This window comes from Somniosus microcephalus, chromosome 24 (assembly GCF_052327205.1).
Source record: "Somniosus microcephalus isolate GS21.2 chromosome 24, FLI_Smic_1.0, whole genome shotgun sequence".
In the NCBI taxonomy this organism is placed as follows: domain Eukaryota; kingdom Metazoa; phylum Chordata; class Chondrichthyes; order Squaliformes; family Somniosidae; genus Somniosus; species Somniosus microcephalus.
This window is the reverse complement of record NC_141010.1, coordinates 11,404,912-11,420,645: the sequence shown is the minus strand read 5'-3', so window position 1 is coordinate 11,420,645 and position 15,734 is coordinate 11,404,912. Positions and strand designations below refer to the sequence as shown.

The 15,734-nt window shown below is 48.7% G+C and overlaps 1 protein-coding gene across 1 annotated transcript in view; it reads left to right on the top strand.

The window, feature by feature from the left end:
- LOC147101045 (plexin domain-containing protein 1-like) overlaps nucleotides 1-15,734 on the top strand; it is a 292,861-nt gene that overhangs the window by 132,136 nt on the left and 144,991 nt on the right. The window contains exon 5 of the mRNA XM_085966214.1: nucleotides 14,258-14,380. Coding sequence (XP_085822340.1) covers nucleotides 14,258-14,380 — 123 coding nt within the window. The remainder of the gene's footprint in view (nucleotides 1-14,257; nucleotides 14,381-15,734) is intronic.

Genomic DNA, 15,734 nt, shown 5'->3' with positions numbered 1-15,734 from the left:
CACCCCAAACAGCCCTTCCCCTTCGCCCGGCACCTTCCCGTGCAAGCGGAGGAGATGTAACACCTGCCCCTATATCTCCCCCCTCCCCACTGTCCAGGGCCCCAAACACCCCTTCCAGGTGAAACAGCGATTTACTTGTACTTCTCGCAATCTAGTATACTGTATTCGCTGCTCACGATGCGGTCTCCTCTACATTGGGGAGACCAAACGCAGATTGGGTGACCGCTTTGCGGAACACCTCCGTTCAGTCCGTAAGGGTGACCCCGAGCTTCCGGTCGCCTGTCATTTCAATTCACCGCTCCACTCCCACTCGGACCTCACCGTCCTTGGCCTCTTGTACTGTTCCACGGAAGCTCAACGTAAACTCGAGGAACAGCACCACATCTTCCGATTAGGCACTCTGCAGCCTTCCGGTCTCAATATCGAGTTCAACAATTTCAGATCATAACCTCGGCCCCTATTTCATTTTCACTTATATTTTTCCACTCCTTTCCTTTCCCCCCCCCCCTTTTCCTTTTGTTTCTCTCTCACACCTGGCAGCTATCTTTTGCCCTGCCAGTACACTTTACACCTCATCACAGCCTATTACCATCTCGTCCAGCTTCTAATCTCTTTTACTTCTTTTGGTTCTTTTATTCTTTTGTCCGATCGCAGCCCTGCCTTCGATCTAGTTCCTTTTCTCTCCAGTTTTGAAGAAGGGTCAAACCCGAAACGTCAACTCAAATTTCTCTCCACGGATGTTGCCTGACTTGCTGAGTTTTTCCAGCATTTTCTGTTGTTATTTCGGATTTCCAACATCTGCAGTATTTTGCTATCGTCTTTCTGTAGTGTTTGGTTGTCGAAAGGTTTGGAAAGAGCGTGAGTGCACTGAACTGTGTAATGCAATGTGTGATCTCCAACAGCAGGCAGACAAACACAATGAGAAAATGCAAACAGTGGTTGTTCAGATGCTGCCAAGGCGAGCAGGAGATAGCGCTGATTCTAAAGCAGCCACGGGTTATTAATCTGAAACGTGAAGTTAAAATTTCTCGTTAACACAAACTTAACCCTTAGAGTGCCGACCCATGCATTATGACACATTGTACCAATAAAGCTGCTAAAAGATTAGGAATTGATTTACAAAATGTAGTGTTAACCATGAACTATCAGAATGGACACTAAAATCACAACTTTAAATAGAAATTGGAACACTTTGGGGTAGATTTTAACTCCCCCGCCTCCGCTTCACCCATTGGGAATGCTGTGGGTGGAGAGGAATGGGGGGGTGAGGGTTAAGATGGTGGGGGCGGGAGGGGGGGGGTTGTCTTCTCACGTTCCCGCCCTCGCACTATCTTTACTTACCTTAATTCAGGCACGGGATGGCTGGCGGCCTAAGGAAGGCCGAGGCCTACTTTACATCGAAAATTTGCAGTGCGATGACATAATCGCTGCCATAATAGCGTTTTAACATTTGGATTCTGGAGGCCTGCATGGGGCCAACCCAGACCATAGAACCATGGCTGGAGTCACGGAGTGGGCGGAAATCACTTTTCTGTGGAATGGCTGTGGGCCTTGAGGAGCCGGAAGCCTTGAGCCTCCCCAGCCACTGCCTTGCCTCTCCCTCCAAGAGCCGCCAGAATTATAACCTCTGATTTTAACTTGGGGCGGGCGGAAGTGTGGAGAAGGAGGGAACCACCCGCACCCCCCCCCCCACTGCCCCCCACAGAGAGTTTCAGCTGAGGCAGGGGCCACTGTAACTCATTGGAATGTGTCTTGACTGTTTCCCGCCTGAAGCCGGCGAGAACGGCGTCGGGGCGGCACGCGGGAGCGCGAAATCGAGCGGGAGGCTGACGTCGCCAGGGACCCAAGGGAACAGTCCCCGGCAACGTATGTGAGGGGAGGGCAGTGGTGGGGGTGGGAGTGGGGATGCGGTCTGGGCCCATCCTGGTCGGAGAAGAGGGGTGGGGAAAGCCTTGGGGAGCGGAGGCCCAAGCTAATTCTCCTGCTCCTCCTGGGCCACGCCCGAAGTGGGCCTCTTCTGACGGGATGCTGATTTCCGCCAGCTGACGTTAAAATTGCGTCACGGCGCCAATGATGTCGCCCAGTCGCGACTTTTCCATTTTATTTAGGCCCCACGCCTGCCTGCCTGGTGCGGGCGGCTTCCCAAATGCCGGAATCCCAGCAGGAAATCATCGAGAATGCTGCAGCAAGCCCCCTCCACCCTCCGCCATTTTAACTACCCACCCGCCCTGTTCACGCCAGGGGGGCTGGTTTAAAATCGGGGCTGTAGTCGCTACAATTGTCCTCAGTGCCCCTAAACCAGGGGCAGGAAAAATCCATGGCCCCGATCCCTATCGAGAGATTCAGGAGCTTACGTGCAGGAAATAGATGAGGCACGTCTGGGTTCAGCTGCAATTGCCCACTCCCCAACACACACCGACAAAACAACCTGGTACTGTAATAATAATTATCCCTGGTCCCGCATGAGTCACTATATTCAGGTGATAGGTGAGGGGGAAATCGAAGGGGGGGAAATGTGATCTGCATAACAATATATGATAGATCTTTGAAATAAAAAGAGAAAATGCTGGAAATACTCAGCAGATCAGGCAGCATCTGTGGAGAGAGAAACAGAGTTAACGTTTCAGGTCGATGACCTTTCATCAGAACTGGAAAAAGTTGGAGATGGAGCAGGTTTTTAAGCAAGTGCAGGGGCAGGGAAAGGGGGGAGGGGAGGAAAGAACAGAAGGGAATGTTTGTGATAGGATGGAAGGCGGGAGAGATTAAGAGATAAAAGGGATGATGGTGCAAGGCAAACGGAGATGGTAATAGGACAAGTTAAGAAACAAAAGATGACTCTAGATGAAGTGTAAATGGCGATGGTAGAATGATCGACAGCTGCCATGTGAGAGAGAGAGAAAAAATAAATGAAAAAAAAAGATAGGGGCAGAGGTTATAGTCTGAAATTGTTGAACTCGATGTTGAGTCCAGAAGGCTGTAATCGAAAGATGAGGTGCTGTTCCTCGGGCTTACGTTGAGCTTCATTAGAACAGTGTAAGAGGCCGAGGACAGAGAGGTCAGAGTGGGATGCTGCCTGACCTGCTGAGTATTGCCAGCAGCCGCAATATTTTGCTTTTGTATGATAGATTTTTGTTAGGCAAGGGTATTGAGGGTAATGGAACTGTGGCTGGTAGATGGAGTTAAGGTACGGATCAGCCATGACCTAATTGAATGGCGGAACAGGCTCGAGGAGCTGAATGATCTCCTCCTGTTCCTATTTTGCTACTTATTAAACCAGAGACTCCATTCCTTTTCATTTGTGCAGTCTGGGTTCCTAAGCAAATGTATAAGAAGGAGGTTCATCAAATGCATTTTGGTGCAGAACACCAAATAAATATGTTGGAAAGTACTCAGAGTGTGCACAGTGATGCGTGCACGAAGTTCAACACCAACAGAGAAACCCAATTATCAGGAACAGTAGGAGGTGGTGCTGGTTTCCAGTACATCAGATCTCACTCCTGTAAAGTGGGCTCTCATCACACTGTGTGGCTTCCATTTAATCTTCAGTCTTCTGTTTCCATTTAGAGAGACACTCAGCAGCGTCTTTTAAAAACAATATTGATCCCGCATGTTCAGGATGTGTCATTCTGTCTCAGTCCCTGTGATAGAGGCAAGCTGATCTCATTCCGAGTGGGTGGCGGTAGTTCTACGAGCAGAAACTTTTTAGAGGGCTCGACAGGGTGAGTGCTGAGAGGCTGTTGCCCCTGGCTGGAGAGCTTAGAACTAGGGTTCATAGTCTCAGGGCAAGGGGTCGGCCATTGAGAATTCTTCACTCGATGGGTTGTGAATTTTTGGAATTCTCTACCCCAGATGCTCAGTCATTGAGTATATTCAAGATGGAGATCGATAGATTTTTGGATATTAAGGGAATCAAGGGATATGGGAATCGGGCGGGAAAATGGAGTTGAGTTCGAAGATCTTCCATGACCTTATTGAATGGCAGAGCCGGCTCGAGGGGCCATACGGCCGACTCCTGCTCCTACTTCTTATGTTCTTATGGTGGTGTCAGTATTTTTGAAAATTAAGCCAGTCTTCCTCACTTCAGTATCAGTCAAGAGGAGCACTGAGACAGAACGACCTTGCACTTATATAGTTCCTTTCACGACCTCAGCATGTCCTAAAGTGCTTTACAGCCATTGAAGTAATTGTGAATGTTGCAATGTAGGAAACACGGCACCATTTTGTGCACAGCAAAGTCCCACAAACAGCAATGTGAGAGCGACTGGATAATCTGTTTTACTGATGGTTGGGGGCTAAATATTGGCAAGGACACTAGGGGAGAACTTCCCTGCTCTTCTTCAAAGAAGTGCCACAGGATCTTTTATGTCCAACTGAAAGGGGGCCTGGGTTTAACGTCTCATCCGAAAGATGGCACCTCGAACAGTGCAATGCTCTCTCAGTACTGCATTGATTGCCGTGCTCCAGTCTCTGGAGTGGGGTTGAACCACACAACCTTCTGATTCAGAGGCGAGAGTGCTACCACCTGAGCCAAGGCTAGCGCTTGGCTTCTGCTGTGGTGCCGAGCGGGACCTGTTCCATCATGTTTATTATTTGGCAAGTGGGGATGTTTCAACTTTTACAGTTTGTGACTGCAAATATTACACCTCGGATTTATCCAGTGTTCATCGCCCTACTCGTTGCACTTAGATCTAGTATAGGCTCTCCTTATTCATGACATTTAAACTGTCGTTTTGAGTAATGCCAATTTGATGTAAATTGTCCAGCTTTCATTTCCCTCTCCGGGTCCCCAACTGTGCGAGGAAGAGCATACCAAGTTTCCAGTCGTGACATAATGCAACTCAGCTGAAATTTGGCATATGAACAGTCAGCTCCTGAATTCACTTGGCTCAGACAGAAAGACACAGTTCCCCTGTTATTAAAATCAGATTGTACTTTTAGCAGTTTATTAATCTCAAACATCTCTGTGGGTGTGAAGAATTAATTTCACTGCACAATGGGGCTGAATTTAAACAACGACAACTTGCATTTACATAGCACCTTTCACGTAGTAAAACATCACAGGCACGTAATTGACACCGAGCCACATAAGGAGACATTAGGACAGGTGACCAAAAAGCTTGGTCAAAGAGGCAGCTATCATAAAGGAGGAGGGAGAGGTGGAGAGGCAGAGAGGTTTAGGGAGGGAATTCCAGAGTTTTAGGGCCGAGGCAGCTGAAGGCACGGCCGCCAATGGTGGAGCGATTAACATAGTGGATGCTCAAGAGGCCAGAATTGGAGGAGGGCAGAGATCTCGGAACGTTGTAGGTGTGGTAAACCACTGTTTGTATTCCACTGTGTACATGCCTGGACATGCCTCGGCTGACTCCTCCCACAAGTCCTAGTATAAAGGTGACTGCTCCCCAGCCCCTTTGTATTCTGGACCGGTCGACCACTCGAGGCAGACCTTCATTCTTTTGTTAATAAAAGCCTTTAGTTACTCTCTTAACTCTCAGTCTTTTATGAGTAATTGATAGCGCATCAGTAGGGTTGAAGGAAGTTATAGAGATAGGATGGGGGGCGAGACCATGGAGAGATTTGAAAACAACAATTTTAAAATTGAGGTGTTGCTGGACCGGGAGCCAATGTGGGTCAGCGAGCACAGGGGTGATGGGTGAACGGGACTTGGTGTGACTTAGGATACGGACAGCACTTACCAAGATGGCAGAAGGCAGGGCTGCTAATGGTGGGGCGGCAGAACTGGGGGGATGTGCAAGAGGCCAGAATTTGAGGACCGTAGACTTCTAGGAGGGTTGTAGGGCTGGAGGGGGTTGCAGAAATGTGTGTGTGGGGGCAGGTGAGTGTGAAGACATGGAAGGATTTGAACACAAGGATGAGAGTTTTGAAATTGAGGCGACGGTGGACTGGGAGTCAGTGTAAGGTCCCAAGTCTCCAACTCTCTCCCCAACCACTCCCCAGCAAGCCTGCTACCTTCCCACCCCCCGCCCTCGATTGCCGACCCTCCCGATTGCCCAGCCGTGTTGCTACAGGCGGGGCTCGGAGAACCACAGCCCCCAGTCCATGCTCCTCCAATCTGCAGCATTTCCTCCACGTGCTGTAACTGCTCCTGGCTTGCACACTCGGCCCACCCAGGCAGCAGCTCCCTCCAATACAAACTTCTGGAAGTGCGGCAAGCAGCGGTTGGGGGGCGGGGTGGGGGGGGGGGGGACAGCTGATTTGCTGCAGAGTCGACACGCATGCACGAATTGGCGTCGCAACAAACCTTCCTCCCAAGTTGCCAAAACCAGAGCTCAGGGAAATGAACCAACGATTTTGGCAGACTCCCGCTGAAGCCGCTCAGTCCGATTAGAAGGAAGAGAAATATGGATAAATATTTTGTTGACAATCAGATTGCAATTTATAGGGATGGGTGTAAACTGGGAGGATCAAATATTCAAATGGGCACGATGCTTTCTTGTTTTCAAATCCTTGTTTTCTAATCCTTCCATGGCCTCGCCCCTCCCTATCTCTGTCACCTCCTCCAGCCCCACAACCCCTCCGAGAGCTCTGCGCTCCTTCATTTCTGGCCTCTTGAGCATCCCCGATTTTCTTCGCTCCACCATTGGCGGGCCGCGCCTGCAGCTGCCTGGGGCCCTAAGCTCTGGAATTCCCTCCCTAAACCTCTCCATAGAAACATAGAAGATAGGAGCAGGAGTAGGCCATTCGGCCCCTCGAGCCTGCTCCGCCATTCAATGCGATCATGGCTGATCATCCAAATTCAGTACCCTGTCCCTGCTTTCTCCCCATACCCCTTGATCCCTTTAGCCTTAAGAAATATATCCAACTCCTTCTTGAATATATTTAATGAATTAGCCTCAACTGCCTTCTGTGGCAGAGAATTCCACAGGTTCACCACTCTCTGGGTGAAGAAATTCCTCCTCATTTCTGTCCTAAATGGCTTACCCCTTATCCTTAGACTGTGATCCCTGGTTCTGGACTCCCCAGCCATCAGAAACATCCTTCCTGCATCTAGTCTGTCCAGTCCTGTCAGAATTTTATAAGTTTCAATGAGATCCCCTCTCATTCTTCTAAACTCCAGCGAGTATAAGCCCAATCGACCCAATCTCTCCTCATATGTCATTCCTGCCATCCCAGGTATCAACCTGGTGAATCTTCACTGAACTCCCTCCCTAAACCTCTCGCCTCTCTACCTCTCTACCTCTCTCTCCTCCTTTAAGAAGCTCCTTAAAACCTACTTCTCATCTGCCCTAACATCTCCTTAATTGGCTAGGTATTAAATTTTGGTTGACAATGCCCCTGTGAAGTGCCTCTACCGCAGAAGGCTGTGGAGACCAAGTCACTGAATATATTTAAGAAGGAGATAGATAGATTTTTAGACATAAAAGGCATCAAGGGGTATGGGGGGAGAGTGGGAATATGGTATTGAGATAGAGGATCAGCCATGATCATATTGAATGGTGGAGCAGGCTCGAAGGGCCGAATGGTCTACTCCTGCTCCTATTTCTCTATGTTTTACTACATTAAAGGCGCTATATAAATACAAGTTGTTGGTTGCCTCATTCCATGCTTTCCAATGATCTTGTATACGAGGAATCTATTCACCATGTAGTAAAAGTTGCACTAATGGGGACAAAGAGAAGGAAACTTTAATTCAAAATGATCTTGTTCTCCTGTGTGATGCACATCATCTTGATGTCTTTGTTGGTAGCTAATTGGAGGCCCAAGGCTGGGCCTTCCTGACAGCCTGGCAACCAGCAGCAGGCTCAGCATTGAAGGCAATCTGTCATATTGTGCACTGGGAGAGTTGCCCGTTACTTGCAATGTGCTCTGTGCGGATAAACTGTTTGATTGTTACCATTGTGTTTACTGGGCCATCCTAAACTGTGAAATTGGATATCATGAACACATGGTGCTTAAGTTAAGACAAATCCAACTCGCTAATCACCCATTAAAGGTTTTTTAAGTCCTAACATCTCTTGATTGCAATGTCTTGCCCTGGGATGCCATTTTCTAGGCACCATCAGCCCTTTGATATCACCAGGTTGCCATTTTTCATAAAATCATAGAATGTTACAGCACAGAAGGAGGCCAATCGGCCCATCGTGCCTGTGCCGGCTCTTTGACGGGGCTAAAAATAAACTTACCTTTCTTTAACGTATTTTAAAATGATAAACCTGTGGAAAAAATGTTTTAATTTTACTTAATTAACGTCTTACCTTGTTATAAGCAGGCCTGGCAACTGCTTTTTTCACGCGCAGCTGCTAGGGACTTACCCGCACGGAGAAACCTGTAAAAAAAGCGGAAGTTCCAGGTCTACGCGCTGCCTCCCCGAACACCTTCCTTCAAAGGAACGGAAGTTTCAGTTTCCAGCGCATGCGCAGTGCATGAGCAAAACCGGCACTTCTGTTGGCCTTACGGGTGAGTACACAGCGCGTACTCACCCGTGGGGACCTGAATTTCTGGCCCAACATCTCCTTCTTTGTCTCGGTGTCCATTTTTCCCTTGCACCTCTCCTGAAGCACCTTGGGGCATTTTCTTCTTCATTAAAGGTGCTATATAGATGCAAGTTGGTGTGTGGCTAAAGCTAGAACAGGGTTGAACTTCAGGTGTGCGAGGGAGAGAGAGCCCTGCACCTTTACACGTTCACCAGGAAGGCTGTGATTTTATGATTCAATGCAGCAACTTCTGTAATCCTTCCAAATGAACTGTTATCAATGATCCTTTTTATAATCTTTTATTTTGCCTTGCATGCTTAATGCGGTAAAATCCATTTAATTACAAAGCAGATCATTTTAAATGTAATATTGTTTACTCCATGAGAATAATTGAAACATTTCAGTTCTTTATCTGGAGTATGCAATGGACTTGACTGACTGAGTGAATGAGTGAGTGAGTGAAAGCGAGGGCTCTGATGGGTTATGGACTTTACTGGAAAGGAACTATGAGGTCTGGTTAAACATTTTTCAGCATTCCAATGGCTGTCCCCCTCCACCTGTTTATTCAGCAGTTGGATCCAGTCTGAAATGTTGTGTCTTTCTGTCCTTAGCAATAAAATTCACTCCTCTGTCTTACTGGGGTGTGGGGAAAAATAGAATCAAAAATGTCATTAATTTGAAACTAGTCCAATCAAGGCCCCGTCTACTCTCTCAGGCAGGGATGTAAAATATCCTATGGCACTATTTGAAGAAGAGATGGGCAGTCCTGGCCAATATTTATCCCTCAACCAGCACATAGAAAAACCAGAATGGTTCCAGGGATGGGGGATCTTAGCTACAAGGGCAGGTTGGAGAAGCTGGATTTGTTTTCATTAGAGCAAAGGAGGTTGAGGGGTGATTTGATAGAGGTGTACAAGATGATGACGGGTTTGGATAGGCTAGACGGGGAAAGGCTGTTCCCACTAGTTGATGGTACAAGGACTAGGGGACACAGATTTAAGGTTTTGGGCAAGAGATACAGGGGGGACGTGAGGAAAAACTTTTTTACGCAGCGAGTGGTGAGGACCTGGAACTCGCTGCCGATGGAAGCGGAGACACTCGGGGAGAAATTCAGTATAGCCCCGTTTGGGGCACTGACTTCGCCGGGGCCCCCGCGCCAGAAATTGGTCGGTTGCACCCCAAAGGGAAGCGCGGTGCTACTGGAGCCGCCCCACCTCCCTCTTGGGGCGCTGCGAGTGAATATCGTGGCGCTACGTGCCGCAGCGCCACACGCTGCGGCACGTCGCGCTGCGGTATTGCAGGCCTTCCTCCCCTTCTTAAAAGGGAGGGGCCTTGTGCAGCGCGATCTGGGGCCCAGCTGGGCCCCCGGGGATCGGGAGTGCAGGCAAAAGAGCCCGGCACCGAGGAGAAGTGCCAGGCTCTTGGAGCGCAGCCGGCACTCCACGGGGGGGGTTTCAGGAGGCCGGAGACGGGAGCGCAGGCAGGTGTGCCTTTAATTTGCGCCTCCCCGGCCGCAGGTACATATGGTCCGGCGGTAAATCAGGGGGCGCTTGCGAAGATCGCAGCCGGGGCGTGAGCGGGGCGCTGCGCACACCGATGACGTCATCACCAGCGGCGCAGCACTAACAGTTAGCGGCGCAGCGCTAACGGTTAGCGCCACCGCTAACCTCCCGCTGAATTTTGCGGGAGGCGTGGGCAGTGCCGCAGCGGGCGCTTGTTGGTTTGCGCCCCACTTAGCACCTTCTTAAGGCGCGAAGGGGTGGCACAACCAACTGAATTTTTCGCCCTCAGTGTTTTCAAGGGGAGACTGGATAGGCACTTGAGGGAAATAAACTTGCAGGGCTACGGGGATAGAGCGGGGGAATGGGACTGACTGGATTACTCTACAGAGAGCCGGCATGGACTCGATGGGCTGAATGGCCTCCTTCTGTGCCGCTATGACTCCATGACTCAACCAACATCAGTTTATTTCGTCATTATCACATTGTTGTTTGTGGGAGCTATGTGCAAGTTGTCTGCCACGTTTCCTGACATTACAACAGTGACTACACTTCAAAAAGCACTTTATTGGTTGTAACAGCACTTTGGGACGTCCTGAGGTCATGAAAGGCGCTATATAAACGTAAGTCCTTTCATGTTTTTCTATGTGCTGGTACTGCACAATGTGGTATCTCTTTTAGCGGAATATGTTGTGTGCTGGTGGAGTGTGCTGATGCTGTGGTACGGTCTGCGCTGGTACTGGTACTTCTTGTGGTGTGCAGTGTTAATCATTGCTACCAGATGTAGGACAATGGCCTCCTGATTCAATAGTTGCAACTGGATCAAGGGGAGCGCACTCCCACCACAAGAATGTCCTCCCTCCCCCCCCCCCCCACCCCCGCCCCCCCAATGGTGGAACCAATTGTCCATATGTATTGGGTATGACATCTAGAGAATGTACTGAAGCACGAAGGCTCATTTATTCTCAGAAACACTGGTTTTGTATTTACGATAATAGGATTTCTCAGGGCTGCATCGAGCTCGCAAATCTGTGAGGGTCAGAGGCTTAGATCGGCCATTTACACTAATGAAATGTTAACATATCGATTAAGAGCGTAACACTTACAGGGGCTTAGAATATGAACTGGAAAACTATACGCCTAAATATTAGACAGAGAACAAATAGGAGACGGTTTCATCTTTAAGTAACTACACCCTCAAAAGAATGTGAATTTGACAGGTGTTGGGGACACGGTGGTGGAGGTGCAGCCTTTTGAATGAAGTGGATGTTGATAGGCTAAAAGTCTTCTCCCTCTCTGTCTTTGTAGTTGTAAACTGTTAAGTGAAGTTTTAAGGTGTCAGCCATGGCTCAGTTGGCAGCACTCTCGCTTCAGAGTCAGGTATGGTCGTGGGTATCAAGTCCCACTCCAGAGAATTGAGCATGCAATCTAGGCTGATGCCCCCAGTGCAGTGCTGAGGGAGTGCTGCACTGTCTGGAGGTGCTGCCATTTGGATGAGACGTTAAACCGAGGCCCTGTCTGCAATCTCCGGTGGGCATTAAAGATCATTCCAAGAAGACCAAGGGAGATCTGCCTGGTGTCCTGGCCAATAGTTATCCCTCAACAAACACCTAAAACCCATTATCTGAACATTCATTCATTGCTGTTTGTGGGGCCTTGCTGTACGCAGATTGGCTGCCACGTTTCCTACATTACAAAAGTGACTGCACTTGTAGTCTACGCTTCAAAAAGGATTCAATTGGTTGGAAAGCGCTTTGGAACATCCTGAGGTCATAAAAGGCGCTATATAAATGCAAGTCATTTTTACTTTTTTTTGGCATTTTTAACCCTATTCCTAGCGAGCATGAGTCCACAGCATAGAACTACCCACAAATTGTCACTTGTGTTGTCCGTCGAAGACAGCAGGGCAATGTTGAACAGTAAAGGTGCAGGAACAGTTGAATATCTGTAGTTTTGTTTCACACCCTTCGAGGATTAGGAAGTATTTACACAGAAGTTCCCCTCAGGAGATGAAATGTGCAGGCAGAGCCCATTATATTTGGTCTGTAGAAGGAGCAGGGTTGATGAGTTCAATGGCCTTTCCATACTTCATAGGATCTTATCAATTTTTTTATTGCGGCTAAGTCATGCTTGTACCCACGTGGGAGTGATTTGTTCTTCTATGAGATCGTTTTTTTCTCTGTATGAATGAATGAGTGAATGAACGTTGCATTGTAGTGTCCCTGTTAACCTTTATGATGGGTTAGAATCATAGAAGTTTACAGCGCAGAAGGAGGCCATTCGGCCCATCATGTCTGTGCCGGCTGAAAAAGAACTCTCCAGCCTAATCCCATTGTCCTGCTCTTGGTCCGTAGCCCTGTGGGTTACAGCACTTCAAGTGCATATCCGAGTACTTTTTAAATGTGATGAGGGTCTCTGCCTCTACCACCCTTTCAGGCAGTGAGTTCCAGACCCCCACCACCCTCTGGGTGAAAAAAATTCTCCTCAACTAACCTCTAATCCTTCTACCAATTACTTTAAAACTATACCCCCTGGTTATTGATCTCTCTGCTAAGGGAAATAGGACCTTCCTATCCACTCTATCGAGGCCCCTCATAATTTTATACACTTCAATCAAGTCTCCCCTCAGCCTCCTCTGTTCCAAAGAAAACAACCCCGGCCTATCCAATCTTTCCTCATAGCTAAAATTCTCCAGTCCTGGCAACATCCTCGTAAATCTCCTCTGCACCCTCTCTAGTGTAATCACATCTTTCCTGTAATGTGGTGACCAGAACTGTACACAGTGCTCTAGCTGTGGCCTAACAGGTGTTTTATACAGTTCAAGCATAACCCCCCTGCTCTTATATTCTACGCCTCGGGCAATAAAGGCAAGCATTCCGTATACCTTCGCAACCACCTTATCTACCTGTCCTGCTACCTTCAGGGATCTGTGGACATGCACTCCAAGGTCCCTTTGTTTCTCTACACTTCTCAGTATTCTATCATTTATTATGTAGTCCCTTGCCTTGTTAACCCTCCCCAAATGCATTACCTCACACTTCTCTGGACTGAATTCCATTTTCCCTTGAACCCCTGCAGTGCTTATAGTGATAGTGCTCCCACAATTGAGTTAAATAGGGTATTCCAGAATAGTGACCAGTGATGATGAAAGAACATTGATATTTGGCCAAATCAGTGTATGACTTAGTGGGGTTCATGGAAACGATGTGGTTTTATTAGTCGTGTGGTAAGCAATGGCTAGTCAAACTGCAAAAGCAATGAGCGCAAATGGGGAGAGTATTCCCTGCCAATACAACCTTCCACCCCTACAGCCACCTGGGAAACACATGAAAGAGAGCTAACAACAGGCTCATCCACCAGTTCCACGTGACTCTGTTGCCCGATCCCACTTGCCCCATTGACCCTGATGTCCCTCTCACCTCCTTGTCTAGCTGCATCCCCTGCGACTATCCTTATCTGAGGAAGGATGTGCTTGCCATGGAGGGAGTGCAGCGAAGATTCACCAGACTGATACCTGGGATGGCAGGAATGACGTATGAGGAGAGATTGGGTCGATTGGGCTTATATTCGCTAGAGTTTAGAAGAATGAGAGGGGATCTCATTGAAACTTATAAAATTCTAACAGGACCAGACAGACTAGATGCAGGAATAATGTTCCCGATGGCGGGGGAGTCCAGAACCAGGGGTCACAGTCTAAGGATAAGGGGTAAGCCATTTAGGACTGAGATGAGGAGGAATTTCTTCACCCAGAGAGTGGTGAACCTGTGGAATTCTCTGCCACAGAAGGCTGTAGAGGCCAATTCATTAAATATATTCAAGAAGGAGTTAGATATATTTCTTGAGGCTAAAGGGCTCAAGGGATATGGGGAGAAAGCAGGGACAGGGTACTGAATTTGGATGATCAGCCATGATCTCATTGAATGGCGGAGCAGGCTCGAGGGGCCGAATGGCCTACCCCTGCTCCTATCTTCTATGTTTCTATGACTACCCGTCATGTCTCCCCAGCTCGCTTGCTCCCCACGTCCACTGCCTGCAATCAGTGCAGTGGGAGATCCACCATGTAAACATTCCACACTTGCTCCTATAAGCGCAGTAACGGGAACAAACCTAAGGTAGTCCGGAAACAGTTTTATCATTTACTTGGGCCCCCTCAAAAAAAGAAAAGAACCGCTTTTCTTGTGGCATGTAAGCACTTGACAGTGAGATAAAGTGAGGTGACGTTCCATTCCCAAGTGCTGTCACCCCTCACCTTGGTGAGCAAAGGAAAGTCCTTGAGTGCAACAAATATTACGAGGGCTTCTAATTTGTCGTCTTTTTTTCTCTCAGGTTTTATATTCACCGGGGAGGTTATCCATCGGATGCTGACTGCCACTCAGTACATTGCCCCACTCATGGCGAACTTCGATCCCAGTTACTCCAGGAACTCCACCATCAGATACTTCGATAACGGTAGTTTTCTTTTTACCAATGTGGTTGGTAGGGGACGTGCAGGATTTAAGGGCCACAGATGAGGCCACACATTAAGGGGGAAAAATTGGGTGTCACCCATTTTAGGGCGCTAGTATCGGACAGGCGCAAAGTTTAGCACCCGATGCTAATTATCGCCTCCGACTGCAAAATTCGCCTCTATCGTCCCTGGAGGTGACTTGAGCACTAAATCAGGCACTACACACCTCTCTTAAGGTGCTAACGTCAGGGAGCGAGGCGCTACCTCAGAATGCTACCGAAGCTCAGGCGATGTCCGTTACCATGGAAGCCAGACAGACTGGCGCCGTCCAGTTCTGAAAGGGGAGGGGCCATTTTGCTGGCCAGCCACACCCTGCTCATTGCAGCCTTGAATCTCGGCCTGGAGAGACCTCGAAAGCAATTGTGTTGGAACCACTAATGGATAGGCCCAGGGAAAGAGCTCGGCGCTTAGAAACCTCAAAAGTGATGCTGAGGGCCAAACCTCCTTAGGACAGCGTTAAATCTCTCCAGACGTCTCGCTCCCTCTCAACCTGCGTGTACCAAAAATTTTGCCAACAAGAAAAGGCAGGAAGCGCCCGCCTTTAAATAGCGCTCCCCCAGCCCCTTCCCAACTTGAAAATGTTCCCCTCTACCTGTTGGTCCTAGGAGCAGGCACTAAGGCAGGGGGCGCGACTCAGTATCCGGTCCAGGGCGCTACTGGGACGTTGCACACTCGACTGATGTCAGGATCTGCGGGCGCAGGAGATCGTGGCGGTAGTGTTTAGCACCGCCGCAAAACAACTGGTCAATTTCGCGAGCGCCAGTAAAATCGCCGCATGAGCGGTACTAAGTTCCTAGCCCCCCCCCCCCAAGGCAGGAACGGGAGGGGCTAACCAACCGAATTTTTCCCCTTCTACCTTTCTCTGCCTCCTTGCTTGGGGCACAGAGCCAGGGGTTCCAGCCAGACACACCCAAGCGCTCATTCTTCTCACTTTAGTCTAGAGAGTGAATGTTATCCTGCAGGACTTTATACCCAGGCCTAAGCCAGTCCTCACCTGACTTCCACACATGGGCACACCTCCCAGCAAGAACCAGGATAGCAAATCAAGAGCAAGAAATCTGAAATAAAAAGAGAAAATTCTGGAAATACTCAGCCGGTCAGGCAGCATCTGTGGAGAGAGAAACCGAGTTAACATTTCAGGTCGATGACCCTTCGTCAGAAGTGGAAAAAGTTAGAGAAGGAATTCTGGTTGGTTTTATTTTTGTCTTCACCCCTGCCCACCCCCAAGTGCAGCATTTTCCCCGGTCTACAGTTGAGATCAAGCAAGTTAGCACAGACCAGCGATCGAACCTGATC